We start from the raw sequence: 17,894 nt of genomic DNA on the forward strand, positions 1-17,894 counted from the left end.
TCAAGGCTGGGTGAGATTCTGAGATGTTCTTTCACAATGTTGTTACAAGTATGAAATTGTTGTACGATATTGTAACTGTAATGTTGTCTTTGTGACTGTTGGGGGAGCATTGAGTCCTCATCACCAGAAAGTCCAAATTAAAAAAAACACAAAGAAGAAATAAAAGCGGAACAAGCACAACAATCCTGAAACGGAGCAATGGCGCGTACGCTTAAAAACAAAACACCCTCTTAGGATAGCTCAGTGCGATCCAAAGTTGAAATATTTCAACCGACACAGCAGTGTCACTGCAGTTGAGTGTAAAAAATGGACGAAATTGCGATGGAATCGGCTGAGTCTTTTGGATGTGAAGCTCAGCTCGGAGTCGCCGAAGCTTGGGAAACCGTCACAGCTGCTCTGGTGAGGCTTCATCCGAAAAACAACACTTTCCAACTTTGCATCCTTGTGGTGAATCTTCACTTAACACTTAAGAAAAAAATTGGTTTTTCGGTCACCTGTAAGACGCTTTCGCTTCATTCGGTCCGGCTTGTCTTTGTGAAGATGTTTGCTGACTGCATCCGAAGAAGAGAAGGGGGAGGTCCTCCCGCTGATTTCACGCCGCTGACTATAATCTGCACGAGTTGATTTGCGTGTTCAGCTTTTCATGCCTAATGTTGACAAATTGGTTAAATGTTGTGCTTTGTGTGTTTCAGATGTCCGAGGGCAGCAGGCCAGAAGATCGCGACCTGTCGGCCAGTGTGGAGGTGTTGTGCGGTCAGGGTGCCGCTCGGCTTCTTGCCAGTTGGCTGCTGGAGACGCTGCAGATGCGCCTGTCCTCCTCAGTTGTTCCAGAGTTTTGGTGCGGACTCAATCAGATGGAGAATGAAGTGGACGAGAGGGGTCGGGTCTGGGTTCTCCTCACCGCTTTCCGGACGTTGCTGGAACGACTGCAGCCGTTTTTGGGCAAGTCGAGCCACGTGCATTTTGCCGACTCTGTAATCAATTGTTGTGGGGTCTCTATACACTTAGAACAATAAAGATATTAATTTTAGGCAGAACATTTGACTGTCTTACAATACTTTGACCTTTAGTTTCAGGCAGAACAAATGACTGTTTAACAATTCTTTGACCTTTAGTATTTTTATTTAGTATTGATTGCACCATAAATATCATCTTCCTCTTGTAGTGGGCCTGGAGCAGTTGGGGGCGTGGCAAGATGAGGACCCGTCTGATGTGTGTGGCACGGGACCTCGGGGCCTCCAGGAGCGCGCCTTCACCATCATCAGAGGCTTGCTCCTCTTCCCGCCTTCGCAGCTTCTCCAAGACAGAGTGCTGGGCTTCTACAGCAGGACCTTCGCCGTCTACATAGCGCGGAAGGGACATGCCCACGGGGACAATGAGGGGCGTGCCCCTGAGGTTGGCGAATGCAGCGGATGCGAGGTCCCCGTCGGCAAGTGTTGGTGTCAGGAAGCTCTCAAACATCTGCAGGAGCTCGGCCACATCCTGTGAGTGCAAACGCAACCGGTTGGTTAGTCTTGTCGAACTGGACAATACCTGGCTTATTCACAGAACGATTAGGTGACGGCTGTATTTTCAGGTCCAGGGTGGAGCTCTTGGAATGGGTCAGCTGCGACGCCCTCACGTCCATCTTGCACCGCCTCATCGAGCAGTGGCTGGAGCAGCACTGCCGGGGCGAGTATGAGCGATCCTTTCTGGATGACTTCCAACAGGTGCGCTATTTTTCAAAACAAGCAGAACATTGTAATGACCCTGAAATACAAGACTTGTGTTTCAGCACAAACGCCATAGGTTTCTGACCCAAAAAGTAGAGAAAATGATCTATAAACAGAAATGCTCATGTGGTCCCTCAGTGGTTGGAGCTGGTGGTAGGTTGGCTGGGTCAGGTGTTCTCCAGCCAGCAGGTCCGCGACAGTCCCCCGGATCCCGCCGTGCCGGCGAGCTCGGTGCTGAAGCAGTGGCGTTGTCACATGCATCAGTTCTTCTGCAGGATCTACGTCAACATGAGGATAGACGAGCTGTTCAGCATCATCCGAGGTCAGGTGGCCAGCGCTATGCCATATGTGCTCATCAAAATGAATTGGAAAAAAATATATATATATTGTCTCACTCAGAATTCCCGGAATCCAAAGCGGCAATTGAAGACCTCAAGTTCTGTCTGGAACGAACCAACCAGCGCCAGCAACTCCTCACGTCGCTCAGGTCTACTTTTGAGAATCGCTTGCTGCACCCTGGTGAGCTCCCTTTTGTTACATATAATTTTTTTATAGGCACAGTACGTAATGAAAGCTGTCGTCATCTCGTCAGGCGTCCACACGTCGGACATCCTCACCGTTTATATCTCGGCCATAAAGACCCTACGAGAACTGGACCCCTCCATGGTGGTTCTGCAGGTGGCCTGCCAGCCCATCAGGAAGTATCTCAGGTCTGTCAAGCACGCACGCATACATGTGGACGTCGGGTGACGAGTAAACGCGTGATCGGGCTTTCAGGACGCGCGAAGACACGGTCCGCCAGATCGTGGACGGTCTGACAGGTGACGCGGTGACGGGTTGCACCGACCTGGCCTCGGAGCTTTCCCGAGGCGACCCCGTCACATTGGAGATGCAGGACAGCGACGAGGAGGCCGGCGACCCTGAGAGCTGGACTCCCGACCCCACCGACGCCGTGGCCGGTCAGTCTCCACGTCCGCAACGTCCTTTTTTTGGGGGGAAGGGGGGTGTCACAATTTCGGTTCCCGTTGTGAACGCGACCTCGCATTTTGCACTTCAGACAAGTCGGGCTCCAAACGACGCTCGTCGGACATCATCAGCCTGCTGGTTAGCATCTACGGCAGCAAGGACATCTTCATCAACGAGTACCGCACCGTGCTGGCCGACAGGCTGCTGCATCAGCTCAACTACAACACCGCCAGGTACGCTGCCCGTGCGCCACCCCGACGAGAGCTCGCATCACGTCACGCATGTGCTTGCAGGGAAATCAGGAACGTGGAGCTGCTGAAACTTCGCTTTGGAGAATCGCACATGCACTACTGTGAGGTCATGCTGAAGGTAGGAAGCTGAGCTAACCGTGGAAGTGTGTGAGCCGAGCCAGATTTGAGCATCCTCCATTTGGTGCGTGTCGGGTGCAGGACATGGCCGACTCTCGCCGCATCAACAGCAACATCTGCGAGGAGGAAGAGGAGGAAGGGGAGGAGCCACGGCAGAATGGGGAGGATCCTCAGCCACCCTCGTGGCTCTCGGCCCTCATCCTGTCTTCTGAGTTTTGGCCGCAGTTGAAGGAGGAAAAGATGGAGATGCCTGCCATCGTGCAACGTGCCACCGAAGCCTACACGCGACGATACGAGAAGCTCAAGGTAACACATGCAACGTTAGCGTGCGCTAATGCTAACATGAGGCCCATCAATATTGTCACAAAACCTGGAACAGTTATTTGATTTCTAAAATATGCAAAAGTAGTTCTTGTAAAGTGAGGCCATACCTTGATTCTCCAGCTTTTTTTCTTTTTTGCGTTTTTGTGGTCAGGCCATGCGGACTCTCAGCTGGAAGCCTCATTTGGGCTCTGTCACACTGGACGTGGAGCTGGAGGACCGAACGGTCAGCAACGTCACCGTGTCGCCGCTGCACGCCGCCATCATCCTGCACTTCCAGGACAAAAGTAAAAAGTCGATAAAAATAATGCCGCGTCATGACTTCATGTTGGTGATGTGTCTGGATGTACACTTCAGGTAGTTGGACCTTAGAGGAGCTGAGCACTGCCCTGAGCGTCCCCAAGGAGGCGGTGCACAGGAAATTGGCGCTATGGCAGCAACACGGCGTCCTACGCGAGGAAAGCGCCGGCCGCTACTCGGTGCTAGAGACGGCGTCATCCTGCAAGGACAAAACGGAGCGCGGCGCCGTCATGATGATCGACAGCGACGACGAGCGCGACTCCAACACCACCACGCAGACGCAGCAGAAAGAGGAGAAGATGCAGGTAACGCTAGCACAGAAGCTAAAGATGGCAGTTTCGGTCATTATGACATCACAAGCCAGGTTTGAATATGACCAGAGAAGTTCAAACATAACCTTCGCTCTGTGTGTGTCACGTCAGCTGTTCTGGGCGTACATCCAGGCCATGCTGACTAACCTGGACAGCATGACGCTGGAGCGCATCCACTCCATGCTTCGGATGTTTGTGGTGTCGGGACCCGCCGTCACCGAGATGGACGTCGCAGAGCTGGAGGCCTTCCTGCAGCGCAAGGTCCGCGAGCACCAGCTCGTCGTCTCCGCCGGCGTCTACAGGCTGCCCAAGACCACCTGACCAAAAGGGGGTGGGCGCCACCGCCTTGCTCACGAAGAAATTAGGATTCCTGCAACTTCATGAGTGCCTCTGCTCATTTTTCTCCAAATAGACATTTTTTTTGGTTTTGAGATAAGGGGAAATTTGAGGCAAGTGCACTTCCGATTCATACCACTAGAAAGCAGCATCACACTCAAGGAAAGATAGCCAAATCATTAGGTACATACATGAGGTTAACTTCATCAGTTAGTTTGGCCAAACCATTTTGGATTCAAGACTTTATTTGTACAGTTGCTAAGCAACAGAATTAAGTTTAAAAAAAACACAGTTAGGCCACTGGTCACGTTTGTGTTAAGTGTGTGCACAGATTATGGCACACAGTAAGTGCAAATAAAACGTTTGTTCTGCCACAGTCCCCTTTCGTCTTTTACGAGTACGTCAAGACAAAGATGTCAGCGCCACCCTCAGGATGATTCGATCCTACGTGGATTTCAATTGTCAAGAAGATGGACAGACGCTTTGGTTCAAGTTGATGGAAAAAAAAAAAAAAAAAGGTACTAGGGCCACACTGACAGGAGACCACACACTTAAGTTGATCCAGTACAGGAAGTGAAATTGGGCAGAAAAAAAGTTACCTTTTCAACAAGACATTAAAATGTTTTAGAATTTTAAATATTAAATTGACATAATACTTGATGTAAAAATATTGACAAATATGAAGAGGTCTTTTCAGAATTGTGAATTTTCAATATTGTACAATTACATTGATGGAGCGGTAAGCACATGAACGGTTCACAGTTTTGAAGTTGAGCGTTTGAATCCGGACTTTGGCCTTCTCGTCTGAGCACAAGCGCCGACCCGCTATTTTCTGGCTTTTCTAGGTATCACATTCAAAAAGATGGATTACTACATGCGTGTACGTCACACACAAAAAAAGGCTTTTGGGCAAATTTACGACTTCAGTCTTAAAAAAATGCCTTGACTTTTGTAGCAATTTGATTTTAATCTAAAACAAAATTATTATGCATTAGTAGTATATTTTGTGAGTGTGGCCCCAGCACTAGTATGTATTAATGGTATTATTCATGTGTGCTGAGTGTACAGTAGTTGCCAATAAAGTTGTCAGTGCGGACGGGAGATGATGAGGCAAAAAAAAAAAAAAAGAATAAAATGTGCTTTTCCACTCAGCAGCATTTCTTGGCTCTCTTCCGGCGGTCCCGCTCCCGATGCGCGTTGATGTTGACCGTGTCCTTCTCCCGCTCACGTTCCCGCTCGGCCCGGTTCTGACTTTGCTTCTTGGCCCGCAGGACCATGTGAGTGAAGGCAATGAACATCTGCAGAGCACAGTGCAAAGTTTTAAGACACAATATGGCTCCCCCCCTCAATTGGACTGGCAGCAATACGCTTGTGTACGCAACAGACCTCTTCCACGTTGATGTTTTCTTTGGCACTGGTCTCGAACACAGGCACCCCGACCGACTCCCCGAAGCGCATCGCGTCTTGGCTGTCCACCTGCTTCCTGGACGGATCGTCGTTCTTGTTCCCCACTAAGGTGACCCCCAAAAATAAAGTATATATGTATATCGGGGGTTCTCAATTAATCTGTGTAGTGAACGGTTGCAAAGCCAGTGTTGTGGCAGCAGACGCGACGGATCCGACTGACCGAGAACCTTGCAGACACTGTCGCAGTTCTGAGAAATCTCGTTGAGCCAGCGCTTGACATTAACAAACGACTCGGGATTGGTCACGTCGTACACGATGATCACGCCGTGCGTGTTCCGGTAATACCTGCACGCATGCACACATGCAAAATTTGTAGAGGCCGTCTGTGTGCGTGCATGCGTGTGTGACGTTTGATGCGCTTACGTAGAGGTGATGGTCCTGAATCTCTCCTGCCCGGCCGTGTCCCAAATTTGCAGTTTGACACGCTCCCCTTCCACGTCCATCGTCCTGATCTTGAAGTCCACACCAATGGTGGTGATATAACTTCCTGCAGCACAACCACTTATTTGAAAACATTTGTCTCACAAAACACAGTGCTGTGAGAAAGTAAGCGGTCCAGGTTCTGAAGTAGAAAAGCAGCCCCCAAGAACGAGTGCTTCAAACTCACCAGAGAAGGAATTGTCTGCAAAGCGAAGCAGCAGGCTGCTTTTGCCGACATCTGCGAGAAGAAAACATGGCGAGAAAGGTCAAGCGAGGGGAGTGACAAATGATGAGAGGAGATAAAACGAGACGCACTGGAGTCGCCGATGATGAGCAGCTTGAAGAGGTGATTGTAGTCCTTTCCCGCCATTCCCGACTCCTCGCTGTCCAACTTCGTCCACAATCGTCACCGCCGTCGCCACACTCACACTACGATCAGCATTGACTTTTGGGTTTCTCCACCGGCATCACGCTGGCTTTCAGTTTCACTTTGGCGATCCGAGTCCAAAGTTTTCAGCTGCTAACTTCCGACGAGGAACGAGCACGGAACCGGTCAACATAAATACGGCGGGACAACTAGGAGATGTTCCTGCTCCTCAGAAGTTCCATCATTGAAGCCTTCAAGAGCATCAGGAAAGTTGAGGCGTCGCGTTCAATTGTTGTTTTCAACTTTACAAAACAGAGGATGAAAAATTGGTTCCATTTCCACATACAACAGAGATCACGTACCTTCATTCTTCAATTTGTCTTTAGTATCCCCAAAATAATCAACTAATAAGTTCATAAATGTAACAAATACACAGTATGTATGTAAATGAGTACAAGGGATTGAATGTCTGTACGTTTAAGAGACAAAAAAAACGGAACTTGCTACTGCGTTCGAGTTGTGGCCAAAATCAGAAATGTGCACTTTCCATTCGGAAAATGAGCTGGGGCGTCCCCTAAAGCACCCCCCCCCCCCCTCTAAGAATGGCATACAGTTTATATATAGATAGAAGAGGACTTTATATTTACCAACAAGTAAACGACACCAATCGATTATGTATAGTCACAGACACTCGCATTGCTCGAGCAAACAACGCGCCCACTGTGCGATAGGAGGGGGAAAAAAGTATTTTTAACGCAATGTGTCAAGACTGCAACGCATAGCCTACAAAAGACGTTTTTTACGCTTACGCTAATTTCACTGAATGAAAATAGTGACAATAGGAAACTTTCCATGCCTCATGTCTCAATGAGTCAAGGCATTTTCTGTCCACTTGAACTCGTGTCCACACTTTTTTATACATCCACTTAAACAAAGTTATGCGGTAGATTATGCCTTAAATATTTATAGTGTTTGATGGGAAAATGCACTACGATGAGACAACTGAACGTCCCTACTTTCAAGGAAAACAGAATGCAACATCGTTTACTACCGGTCACGTGCTCAAACTGATATCAAAACTGAATAGTTGACGTTTTAAAACTACAACAATAAAAATTCAATTTGAAAACGCCCCCTTTAATGATGCTAACGTGGAAAAGCCTGCTAGCACACAAAAATGAGCACGATGAACAAAAACCGAAAACGTTGGGGTGACGTCACGACTCAACACACCTTCCGGCTCGGAGCCGAACTTGATTCCTTTTTGTCAAAAAATGAAGCTAACAACGAAATGAATTATCTCGTTCGTGCTCGTTTGGACGCCGAATGAAGTCTTTCAGGAAGACTTTTCCATTCGGCGCACGCTTTGTACATTTTCCCTCATTGTGGGTCACAATTTAAACATGTCACGAGAGTTTTCGCTCCCGCGTTTGCTGCAATCTCACTGAGTCATGAACGCTTAGAGACGGCAAAAAACTCAAAGCACTCCGTTGAGCAAAATCACAAATGAACACCACGAACGTGGCATTACGTTAGGAGTGTTTACATGGTAGAGTAGGTTAAAAAAATGACATAGTTTAGAAGTGGGCCGTACAAATAAAGTCCGTTTGATGTCCGCAGGCCTAACGCGGACACGAAAACTTGTCGGCATACACACGTTAACTCGTCCGCATACGTCAAACTCACTTTAGTTGAGCGTTGGAGGCTCGTTGCTGACTTGCTTCAGGCTTGTTGAGCTCGTCGGTGTCTCCAAACAACGAAAAGAGACGAGAAGATTCAGAACATGCGAGTGTCGACCACACCTGATGAGCTTCCAGCTGCTCTCGCAGAATCTCACGATGCCTTCACGGCGCCTGGGAGAAAACAGCGCCAGAACTAAAGACAACAGCAACATCAGGAGTGGGGGGGGGAACAATTTATTAAAAGGAGTAACTTTTACTGCTTAGCCCATAACACTGACATAAGAGCTGACAATACGAGAACCAGAAAGGTTTTATTTACTGTGTATTTACATACAACCACAATTGTTATTGATGGGGCTTTACACTTGTCCCCCCCCCCGAAAAAAGTAACATTTATCAATTTGTGAGATGCACTTTGAGGAAATGAAAGCATTTTCTCTTAACTGTCAAGTATGCCTCAGTGATTATCCGTTTCCATTTTATTTGAAAGGAAAGCTTTTTGACACTTTGCTTTTCCCCTTGAACAGATCATGTCCATCAGAGCAACATTAGGAACTCAAGAAGTTGGGGGGAGGGAGGACAAGCACGTGCACAGCAATAAAACGTACAATTAACTTTATTATCATCACCTTTTGGATCCATAACAAAAGAAAAGTCACAGGTGCGACACAGGAAGTCAAGCCAAGACACGACTAGAAGTCACATGACGACCATATGACAAATCCAAACGGTTGTGGGCTGTCACGAAAAGGAGAAGTGTGCAGCAGGCGTATCTTCGCTTCCTGCGCCGCTTGCTTCACTTCCTGCTGTCAGGAGGAGGAGGAGGAGCTTGTTTGTTGAAGGTCAAAGTTCACAGGGCAAGTCAGCGGGGCCGACCTCCCGACCCGCGTCCTGAAGTGGGCGCTTTCCGCATGTGTCGGGGAGGAGAATAACTCAGAGAGCGAGAATCTCGCAGTGAGTCGGCCGGGAGCCTGCCAGGTGGACCGCCGCTGTCGACCAAAAGAAATAAAAAAATAAATAAATAAGAAAAGCAATTTCAACGTCATTACATTCCCTTCCTAATGATTTCAACTTTATGACTAACTTCCTGATGATTTGACCTCAAGAGATATTTTAAAACTTGACAATCTTTAACGTATTGCAGATTTCAACTGGCTAACTTCTCACCTTTTGTCCTTCTTGTCTTTTTCGGTGTCTGAGGAGGAGGAGGATTGGGACTGCTGAGCTTTAGCTTTCCTGTTTTAAAAGACAGAAAAAAGAAGAGGAGATATCAATCTAGAACTCGGATCAAGTGATGACACACTTCCTGTTTGTGGCATACCCTTTTCCTGGTTGTGCCTCTGAGTCTGAGCTGTCTGAAGAGGAGGAGGATGAGGAGGAGGAGGATGAAGAGGAGGATGAAGATGAAGATGAAGAGCTGCTGCTCTGGCTTGCTTTCTTGTTGGGTTCCTTTCCATTGATGCCGCGTTCGGTGACAATTTCCCGCTGGGCCGGGGTCGACTTCCTGCGCTCCGATTGGTCGTCGGAGCCTCGTGACGCATCCCCGCGAGCCGCCGAGGCGTCTGAACCGCTTTTCAGCATCCTGCGCTCTGGTCTCTCGTCTTCCATCTGATTTTTCTTCTCCCGCTCCGGAGGATTGGCCTCTTTCCTGTTTGCCGGCGGCGGAGAAGGCGATGATGACGAGGATGAGGACGAGGAGTCGGAGGAAGACGATGAGGACGAGGACGGTCTGGGCTGCTGAACGATTCTCTCAAGTGGCGCCCGCTGCTCTGGCCTGCCCGGACGCTTGTCCACTTGGCTAGCTTGCGCCCGGACGCCTTCTGAGGACGCAGCGTGAGCGGCCTCTTTTGGCGAGGGACTAATTGGCCTCCTCCCTTTTGGGGGCAACGGCGAGGGGCTGGGACGCTTCCTGGCAGGTGGTGACGGTGTGCGACTGTTGCGCTTTCCCCTTGGCGAGCGACTAGTTCGTCTTCTCATCGGTGAGCAACTGGTCCGCCTCCTCATTGGCGAGCAACTGGTCCGCCTCCTCATTGGCGAGCGACTGGTGCGCCTTCTCACCGGCGAGCGACTGGTGCGCCTCCTAAGCAATGGCGGTGGGGAGGGAGTGGGCGGCCTCCTGCGCACTGGCGAGGGCGAGCGGCTGTCACGCCTCCTGATTGGCGAGCGACTGTCGCGTCTCCTGGGGGGCGGCGAAGGTGGGCGGCGCATCCTGCGGGAAGAAACAAATGTTTACTCAGGACTGCAAGGCGCAGACAATTTCCACTTGCTGATTTCTATTTCCTAATTCCGCAATGAGATCAACTTTTGCAGTGCCTGCGTTCAGAATCATTCACTCAAGGGATTGCAACTTGTGTTTGAACTTCTTACCTGATCAGAGGGCTGCGCCTCCGGGGGCTCCTGGTCCTGCTACGTCTGACAGTCCGTTCCCATCCTCGGTCCCGGAGGTGGGACGGAGGAGGACTACTTCTCCTGGAGTGGTCCTGGTACTGCTTGGGCGGGGTGGCACGGTGGGCCGCCGGAGAGCGGGACCTCCTGATGGGCTTTTCCCGCGGACTATGGCGGTCCAGATGTTTCTTTCCTAGAGGGGGGTCGGCGGGGGCTCTGTGAGCGGGCCGCTCCATGTTGTCTTGTGTCCGCTCGGGGGGTCTTCGGGGTTCTTGTGAGGTCTCGGGGCGTCCGTTGGTGACGAACCTTCGAGCGGCTGCTCCGATGGAATCGGAACTTCTGTTTTCTCTTGTCTCGGGTTGGTCTTCGTCTTCTGACGAGGACGATGAAGACGAGGACGAAGACGAGGATGAGGACGAGGATGAGTCGCTGTCACTGCCGTTCTGTTTTTGTTCCTGCATCTGCTGCTTTGGAGGACTTCTGGTCTTGGTGTCAGGTTTTCGCCGACTTCCCGGTGCCTGGTCAGACGTCCTCCCTCCATCTCCTCGACTTTGGTCCTGGCGTCCGTTGAAGGGCGGCGAACGAGAATGACGAGGTGGAGGGCGAGAAGAGGCATCTGCTTTTTTTACGGCCTCTCTGCTCTTATACGTTTGCAGTGAGTCTCCTCTGTTTCTGCTCTCAGGAGACGGGGACGAAGTATGGCGTCTGGTCCTCGTGTCCCGCTTCCCTGCGTTCTTCTCCTCCTCTCGTTGCGCATCTCTGCTGCGACCAGTCTTGGCGTCCACTCTGGGAAGTGACGGAGAAAATGACTCGTGTCTGGTCGTCATGTCCCGCTTCCCGGCGTTTCTCTCATCCTCTCTTCTACTGCGACCAGTCCTGGCCTCCACTTTGGGCGATGAAGGAGAAGAGGATTTGTTTCGGGTCCTGGTGTCCCGCTTTCCGGCGTTCTTCTCTTCCTCTCGTTCCGCTCTTCTGCTGCGACCAGTCTTGGCATCTGCTCTGGGCGGTGAAGGAGAAGAGGAGTCATGTCTGGTCCTGGTGTCCCGCTTGCCGGCGTTTCTCTCCTCCTCTCTTCTATTACGACCAATGTTGGCGTCTGCTCTGGGTGGTGAAGGAGAAGAGGATTCGTGTCGGGTCCTGGTGTCCCGCTTCCCGGCGTTCTTCTCTTCCTCTCTTCTACTGCGACCAGTCCTGGCATCCACTTTGGCAGGTGAAGGAGAAGAAGAGTCATGTCTTGTCCTCTGGGGAGGACACGGCTTTGCTTTTTCTGGCTTTTCTCTGCTGGTGGAACGCCTTCCTCGACCTTTGTCTTTGCCACCTTGTGGACTTGTTGGTCTCCCTCTCTGTTTGTCCCTCTCTTTGCTCCTGGAGCTCCTCCGGGCGCCCTTTTCGATATCCCTCTTTCTCTTGTCTGGCTCTTTACTTCGTGAACGCCGCCTTTCGCCCTGCCGCTCTTTGCTCCTTTCAGTCTCTTTTTTTCTGTCGGGGGAAGTAGAGTCCCGCCTCCTCCTGGAAAGGGAAGCCACTCCCCTCTCTTTCTCTCTCTAGTGGAAGACAGACAGAGACAGAACAGGAAGTGAACGGACCTGCACCGAGTTAATTCATGCAGGGGTGATTGATGGGTTTACGCCTCACCTCGTCACCTCCTCCACGTCGCGGACTCTGGTCGTCCCCGCCTCGTCTCCGGTCCGCAGATCTTGGCCTGTGCCCGTTGTCCACCTGTTGTGTCTTGCGTGATCGCAACGGCGCTGGCGAGCGACTGTTGACGTCCCACAAGACATTTGGTGAAGTCACTCAAATGAAATAAAAATAAAACCGATTCATGGTGAAGTGTCACACCTGCGGGACGACGTGGGCGAGACGCTCCGCTGCGCCGCCGCCTTGTTCTTTGTGGGACTTTTACTCGCTTGCTTCTTTTTCTTCTTTGACGCCTTCTTCTGCTTCTCGTCTGAGGAACTGAGGAGAGAAAGAATCGTGTTTGCTTTCAGAATCCACACCAGTTACCAGTTGTAGCAAATATTTTATTTGGAGTTACTTTTAAACCAATATCAACTACAACTTGAGTACTTCAGAGGTCGAGTACCTGTACCAGTCAAGAAAAACAAAGTCCTACCTGTCATCCTCCTCCGACGCTGAGGACTCACTGAAAAAGAAATAAGAAGGCAACAGTTGAGCGTGGGCAAGTTGGACACGTTGAATCAAAGTAAAATACCGTTTCTTCTTCTTCTTCTTGGATTTTTTCTCCCGGCGAGGAGGCGGCGAGGGACTCTGTGAGCTGCAAGATTTGACGGCGATAACGACAACATATTATAACTTTTTGTTTTTTCTCACGCACATGACGATTTGCCGATGTGTAAAACGAGTTTCTTCTATTTGACTGTGCCTCACCCGGCTCTCTTTTTGGTCTTCTTTTTCTTCTTGCGACTGCGTTTCTTGGGTGGGGAATCCGACTCGTCTGAGTCCTCGACCAACCTGCGGAAGAGCACACGGAGCATGTTACTCAAGATGTGATTGTTCATCTGGCAGCTTGTAGCAATGTTTGACTGCCAGCAGCAGAGACGAAGTGATCCTCTTGCTTCCTCCTACTGCTAAAAGAAGCAAAAACTTTGGGCTCACGTATATTTCTGCTGCTGCTGCATTTGTTGTTGTTGTTGTTTTTGTTGCTGCTGCTGCTGCTTTTCCTTTTCCAGGCGCTCTTGCTCACGCTTCTCCTTCTCCTTCTCTTTGCGGTCGGCGTGGAAGGACGAGCCGTCCACGTAGTCGCTGGAGATGCCGAAGGCGGCTCGGAGCCGGTCGTTCTTCTGCTGGTTGGCCGCCGCCAGGGCGTGCGTTTCGGTCACGCTGAGCAGACCAAAAACACCCCCAATGAGCCATGAACAATGTCAATGATTCACATAATAATCCTTTTAATATTTATCTCTCAGTAGTTGTTGGCTTACCTGGTTTTGTCATCACCGGCGGGAGGCTGCGGCTGATTCTTTTCCTGCAGCATCATTCGGAAGCTGTTCACCTTCTCCTCGATCTCTTCTGCCGAATATCTGAGGCGGCAAGCAGACAACAGCATTTTTGCCATCAGGCTCCCAAACAAATGACATCACCATCGGTCATCATTTTGGTCAACAGTCATTTTGCCACCTTACCCCTGCTCCTCCATCATGTCCTGAAACTTGGCGCATTCCACCTCCAGCTGCCGTTTCCTCTGGTGCTCCAGAATGTCGGCGTTGGGCTGCCGGTTGAGTTGAAGTTCCAGCCGCTCGCGGTCCTTTTCATCACGCTCGCCGCCGCGATCATCACGGGGCCGCTTGGACCGTAGCGTGGACAGGTTGCGCTGAACGTAGCCATTGGTTCCGCTGCCCCGGGGAGTGGTCAGGCCAATGCCATTGTACATGGCAGCTCTGAAGAGGCAAAATATTTTGCAATGTTCATTTGGTCATCCCGCATTCATTTGATTCTCGAGAAGAATTCGATTAATTGAGAAATTGTTGCAGCTCTATTTAGGTGATAATGAAAACCCTTCGGAGACCCGTTGGCGCGTTTCATGTTAGAAAACGTGTTTTTACGTGTTCGAGACAAGAAGAAAGTGTTGTTAAATCATTCGTGTAGGAAAACAAGTTTCTTGTTTGACTCACACGTCCAAAATTCAGGATCAAGTTTGCTACAGGGAGCATTGTGACTCTTAGTCTAGCATCTTATGTTAACGATCACCTATTTGCTCAATAAAGTTTAAGAATGCCATTTAAGCACGTGCGCAAAAAAGGCATTCAACCATGCCAATTTTTTATTTATTTTTTTTTTTAAATATTAGGGAGAAAATGATGAATACGTGATTATCCACTACTCGTAACAAACAATTGGAACGGAAAGTAAATGTATCGTTTGGAGAACATCACCACGGGCCCCAACAACAGCTCAGGCCTAGCTAACAAGCATTTGATTTAGCGGATAGACGGCAAGCTAGCAGGTGAGCTAAGGCGGCTGTTACGTACCACACTCTTCTCCGCTCCCGGAGAGAAAATTCGCCGACGGGAATTGTAAATACTCTTCCCCTGATCTTTATTTGCAGCTTGTGTAATCGCCGCGTGTCTAAAAAAGTCTGACAAAAGAAAAAGACCGAGTAAGCTTTGTTAGCTCCGTTAGCAAGTACAAGCGCAAACGAAAGGGGGACGAAGCAAAAACCACGTGACGTCAACGTCACAAAAACGCGCTGGATAAGATGAGACGCACGCATAGGTCTCTTAGAAAATAAATCATTATTTCTATTTCAGTTTGCACAATGATAGCAAAAAAACTAAAAGTTTGCATATTCATTTAACGCTTGAATTTATTTAAGTGGGTGAATTATCATTTTTATAAGCCATGTTCATAACACAATGAGTAGCCTAGTATTGCGTTTTCAAAAATCAAGGAAAAGTGAACTCATGAAATTACTGCAAAAATTAGGAAGAGTAGAATTTATTTTGGGAAAACTAGCTTTTCCTCTTCCTTCCCGAACATGATCTCAAGTGAAACTGCATCTCCCACGATGCCCAGCGCCACTTTTGACGCAGGCGCCCCGGATAAAAACATCCTGTCAAGTTTTCTGGCCACAGCGACCGTTAGTGACGCTGAGCAAACCGCCCAGACGGTCCACCTATTCAAATATATTCTTCTTTGGGAGATATAAAAAACAGAATTCTAAATAAGCTTCAATTTGAGCAGCAATGGTCGAAGGAGACAACAAGAGCGCCAACATGCTGGTTTGTACCAAGATGACGTTGTTGCAATCGAAGGTTCGATTTTGTTTTGACGGGCCTCGGATGTTTGCACCCGGCGGCTTGCTCCAAGGTCCTGCAGGCAGCAAAGAAACAATATGCAGTGGCGTGACCTTCATTCATTTAAGGCTGTTTCTTGGGTTTTATTTATTTTTGTTTTTTCCCAACTTGAAGCTCGACTGCAACGACGACAGCTGTTAAGATGCTAAGCAACTAGCCGCCTAGCCTTGCCCGATGCTAACCTTGTGACTTGCGATCTCATGTTTTGAGGCTCCAAAACAATTCTGTACTTGTGTTGCTCTGATTTACCACGAATACCAAAAGGCTCCAGTCTAACATTTCTTAGGAAAAAAATTAGATGCGCACACTGTTTCGCAACATCTCGATTAGCTGCACATTTTCCAATTTTAGAGCCGCTCTCAAGCCATTTTAATAATCACTTAATCTTTTTTTTTTTTTTTTTTTTCTTGAGTGATTGATATTTCATTGTTGGAGCAATTCTTTTATTTTTTGGTGACACAGGCACAGGAAACAGCACAGCTGGAGGAGCAACTTCAGGCGTGGGGTGAGGTGATCCTGGCCGGTGATCGTGTCCTGCACTGGGAGAAGCCGTGGTTTCCTGGAGCACTCGTGGGCGCCACCACCGCGCTTTTTCTGTGAGTCTGCCAGACGATGCTCAACCTCGTGAGCCGGACATTTTGAAGTCCCCCTGGGATGTGTAGCGAGTACCGGTCGTCTCCTACATTGTCAACCCTTCTCAATTCATTTTAATAGCACCAAAAACAATTGCCTATCTAGGGATCCTGTTCATGAAATGATTCCAAACACATTCCTGACCCAATCAGTGGACGTTTTAGGAACCATCTGGGTCCTCTACATACAAACCCCTTCGAAACACAGCCTATGTTTGAGAGGGCTGTTGGTGTTTAGCTTACCTCAACTTCCTGTTGTCCCGCTCAGGCTTATTTACTACCTGGACCCGTCGGTACTGACGGGCGTGTCGAGTGCTGTCATGATGCTGTGCTTGGCCGACTACCTGGTACCCAAGCTGGCGCCCAAAGTCTTTGGCTCCAACAAGTGGTGAGAAGAGCGCCTGCTTCCTGTGTATCTTCATACTGTCCTGGTTGTCCATGCCTCACTTCCTGCTTCTATGTCTACTTCCGATGATGTCACGTTTGTTAAAAACAGCCGTGACCCTTTTGCGTCCACTCTGTGTGTTCGTGCTCATCAGGACCACAGAGCAGCAGCAGCGCTTCCATGAGATCTGCGGCAACATGGTGAAGACGCAGCGTCGTGTGCTGGGCTGGTCGCGCCGTCTGTGCACGCTCAAGGAGGAGAAACCAAAGATGGTAATGACGGAAAAGTCCCGAAAATACCCTCCAGGCCTAAAAGTGACCGTGTGACCCGATGTCATTTTCAGTACTTTACATCAGTGATCAGCGGCTTGCTGGCGGTGGCCTGGATCGGGCAGCAAGTGCACAACCTCTTGCTCACCTACCTGATCGGTGAGTGAGAACGCACGTGTGATGACAGTTTTACAGCCAAGTTGTAACATGAATCCAGTTTCTTATGTTCGGGCTGGTCACTTTTGGGCCGTAATAACAATCCACATTTTTGTTCTTTCAGTGAGTTTGATGCTGCTGCTGCCGGGTCTCAACCAGCACGGTGTCCTGTCCAAGTACGCCGCCATGGCCAAGAGAGAAATCAACAAGCTGATTAAGAACAAGGAGAAGAAGAACGAGTAGACGCACAATGCAAACCACACTTATTGTATCCTCACACACACACACACACACACACACACACACACACACACACACACACACACACACACACACACACGACTGATACTACTGACTTGTGGACTTGCGGCGTTGTGACCGCACACTTGTAGTCATCATTTGTCTGACCATGTAGCTCCTCATCATCGTCGTCTTTCATCTCCGTCAACTGGATAGCAAGCGGCAAAATTGCAAGTAATATAAAACAAACCCCAGCCTGCTGCACGCTGAACTCTGACCCTGCCTCTTCCTCTGCTGTCATGTAAATAGACCCCTCCCTCTCAGATGTGTTTGTGTTCTGTCGTAAATCTTTACAATGTGACTAAAGTTGACTTCAAACCTCATTTACTGTGCTGCTCCCTTTTCTCTGATGTCAGACAAAACAGGTTGTAGCCTTTTATTTCGACAAGCAACTGTGCGGCTGCTTTTAAGTGCTTTGTAAATAGAAATGGGTTGAGCTGGGGTAATCAACAGTGATAATAGGAATAATTGTCAAGCCAATTCACTCAAAAGCTTATTCATGCAATTGCTACAGTGTGATTGCTGCAAATTGTATCAAAGGCACAGCAAGTTATTTTTGGCATTAAATCTGTCAATTTGGTCCGCATTTAGTTTTATGAAGGGAAAAAAGAGAAAAGGGCTTTTCGTGACATAAGCATACGAATCACTCACCTGATTGGACGTGATCAATTCCCAGAAATGTGTGTACATCACAGACATCATCAAA

General features: G+C 49.1%; 4 protein-coding genes across 6 annotated transcripts; 2 read left to right on the forward strand and 2 right to left on the reverse strand.

Moving 5' to 3' along the window:
• Positions 1–154: 154 nt before the first annotated feature.
• On the forward strand, positions 155–4,688 carry anapc2 (anaphase promoting complex subunit 2). The gene is made up of 14 exons (XM_037257442.1): positions 155–399; positions 693–942; positions 1,166–1,484; positions 1,577–1,709; positions 1,851–2,034; positions 2,112–2,231; positions 2,305–2,422; positions 2,490–2,671; positions 2,770–2,911; positions 2,972–3,047; positions 3,128–3,352; positions 3,522–3,654; positions 3,725–3,972; positions 4,090–4,688. Exons 1-14 carry the CDS (start codon positions 307–309, stop codon positions 4,297–4,299), a joined length of 2,433 nt encoding a protein of 810 aa, XP_037113337.1. The 5' UTR covers positions 155–306; the 3' UTR covers positions 4,300–4,688.
• Positions 4,542–8,403, reverse strand: si:dkey-16l2.16 (ras-related protein Rab-35). The gene is made up of 7 exons (XM_037257490.1): positions 8,255–8,403; positions 6,517–6,870; positions 6,389–6,439; positions 6,145–6,268; positions 5,942–6,066; positions 5,701–5,825; positions 4,542–5,612 (listed from the first exon to the last, which is right to left on the reverse strand). The coding sequence occupies exons 2-7, from the start codon at positions 6,569–6,571 to the stop codon at positions 5,463–5,465; spliced, it is 630 nt and encodes a 209-aa protein (XP_037113385.1). The 5' UTR covers positions 6,572–6,870; positions 8,255–8,403; the 3' UTR covers positions 4,542–5,462.
• A 139-nt stretch (positions 8,404–8,542) lies between these two features.
• Positions 8,543–14,824, reverse strand: srrm2 (serine/arginine repetitive matrix 2). Its single transcript, XM_037257429.1, has 13 exons — positions 14,622–14,824; positions 13,776–14,030; positions 13,575–13,673; positions 13,252–13,476; positions 13,024–13,107; positions 12,848–12,910; positions 12,749–12,778; positions 12,475–12,591; positions 12,271–12,394; positions 10,618–12,179; positions 9,572–10,459; positions 9,418–9,486; positions 8,543–9,239 (listed from the first exon to the last, which is right to left on the reverse strand). Exons 2-13 carry the CDS (start codon positions 14,021–14,023, stop codon positions 9,113–9,115), a joined length of 3,636 nt encoding a protein of 1,211 aa, XP_037113324.1. The 5' UTR covers positions 14,024–14,030; positions 14,622–14,824; the 3' UTR covers positions 8,543–9,112.
• A 356-nt stretch (positions 14,825–15,180) lies between these two features.
• Positions 15,181–17,511, forward strand: arl6ip1 (ADP-ribosylation factor-like 6 interacting protein 1). 3 transcript variants are annotated; one of them, XM_037257492.1, is made up of 7 exons: positions 15,181–15,371; positions 15,909–16,042; positions 16,347–16,466; positions 16,618–16,735; positions 16,807–16,891; positions 17,013–17,158; positions 17,189–17,511. In XM_037257492.1, exons 1-6 carry the CDS (start codon positions 15,336–15,338, stop codon positions 17,129–17,131), a joined length of 612 nt encoding a protein of 203 aa, XP_037113387.1. In that variant the 5' UTR covers positions 15,181–15,335; the 3' UTR covers positions 17,132–17,158; positions 17,189–17,511. The 3 variants fall into 3 exon arrangements, with proteins under 3 accessions (XP_037113387.1, XP_037113388.1, XP_037113386.1); XM_037257493.1 differs by having other exon boundaries at positions 17,197–17,511; XM_037257491.1 differs by having other exon boundaries at positions 17,013–17,511.
• The last annotated feature ends 383 nt before the right edge of the window (positions 17,512–17,894 follow it).

The sequence above is a fragment of the Syngnathus acus genome, chromosome 8 (assembly GCF_901709675.1).
Source record: "Syngnathus acus chromosome 8, fSynAcu1.2, whole genome shotgun sequence".
NCBI classification, from domain to species: Eukaryota; Metazoa; Chordata; class Actinopteri; order Syngnathiformes; family Syngnathidae; genus Syngnathus; species Syngnathus acus.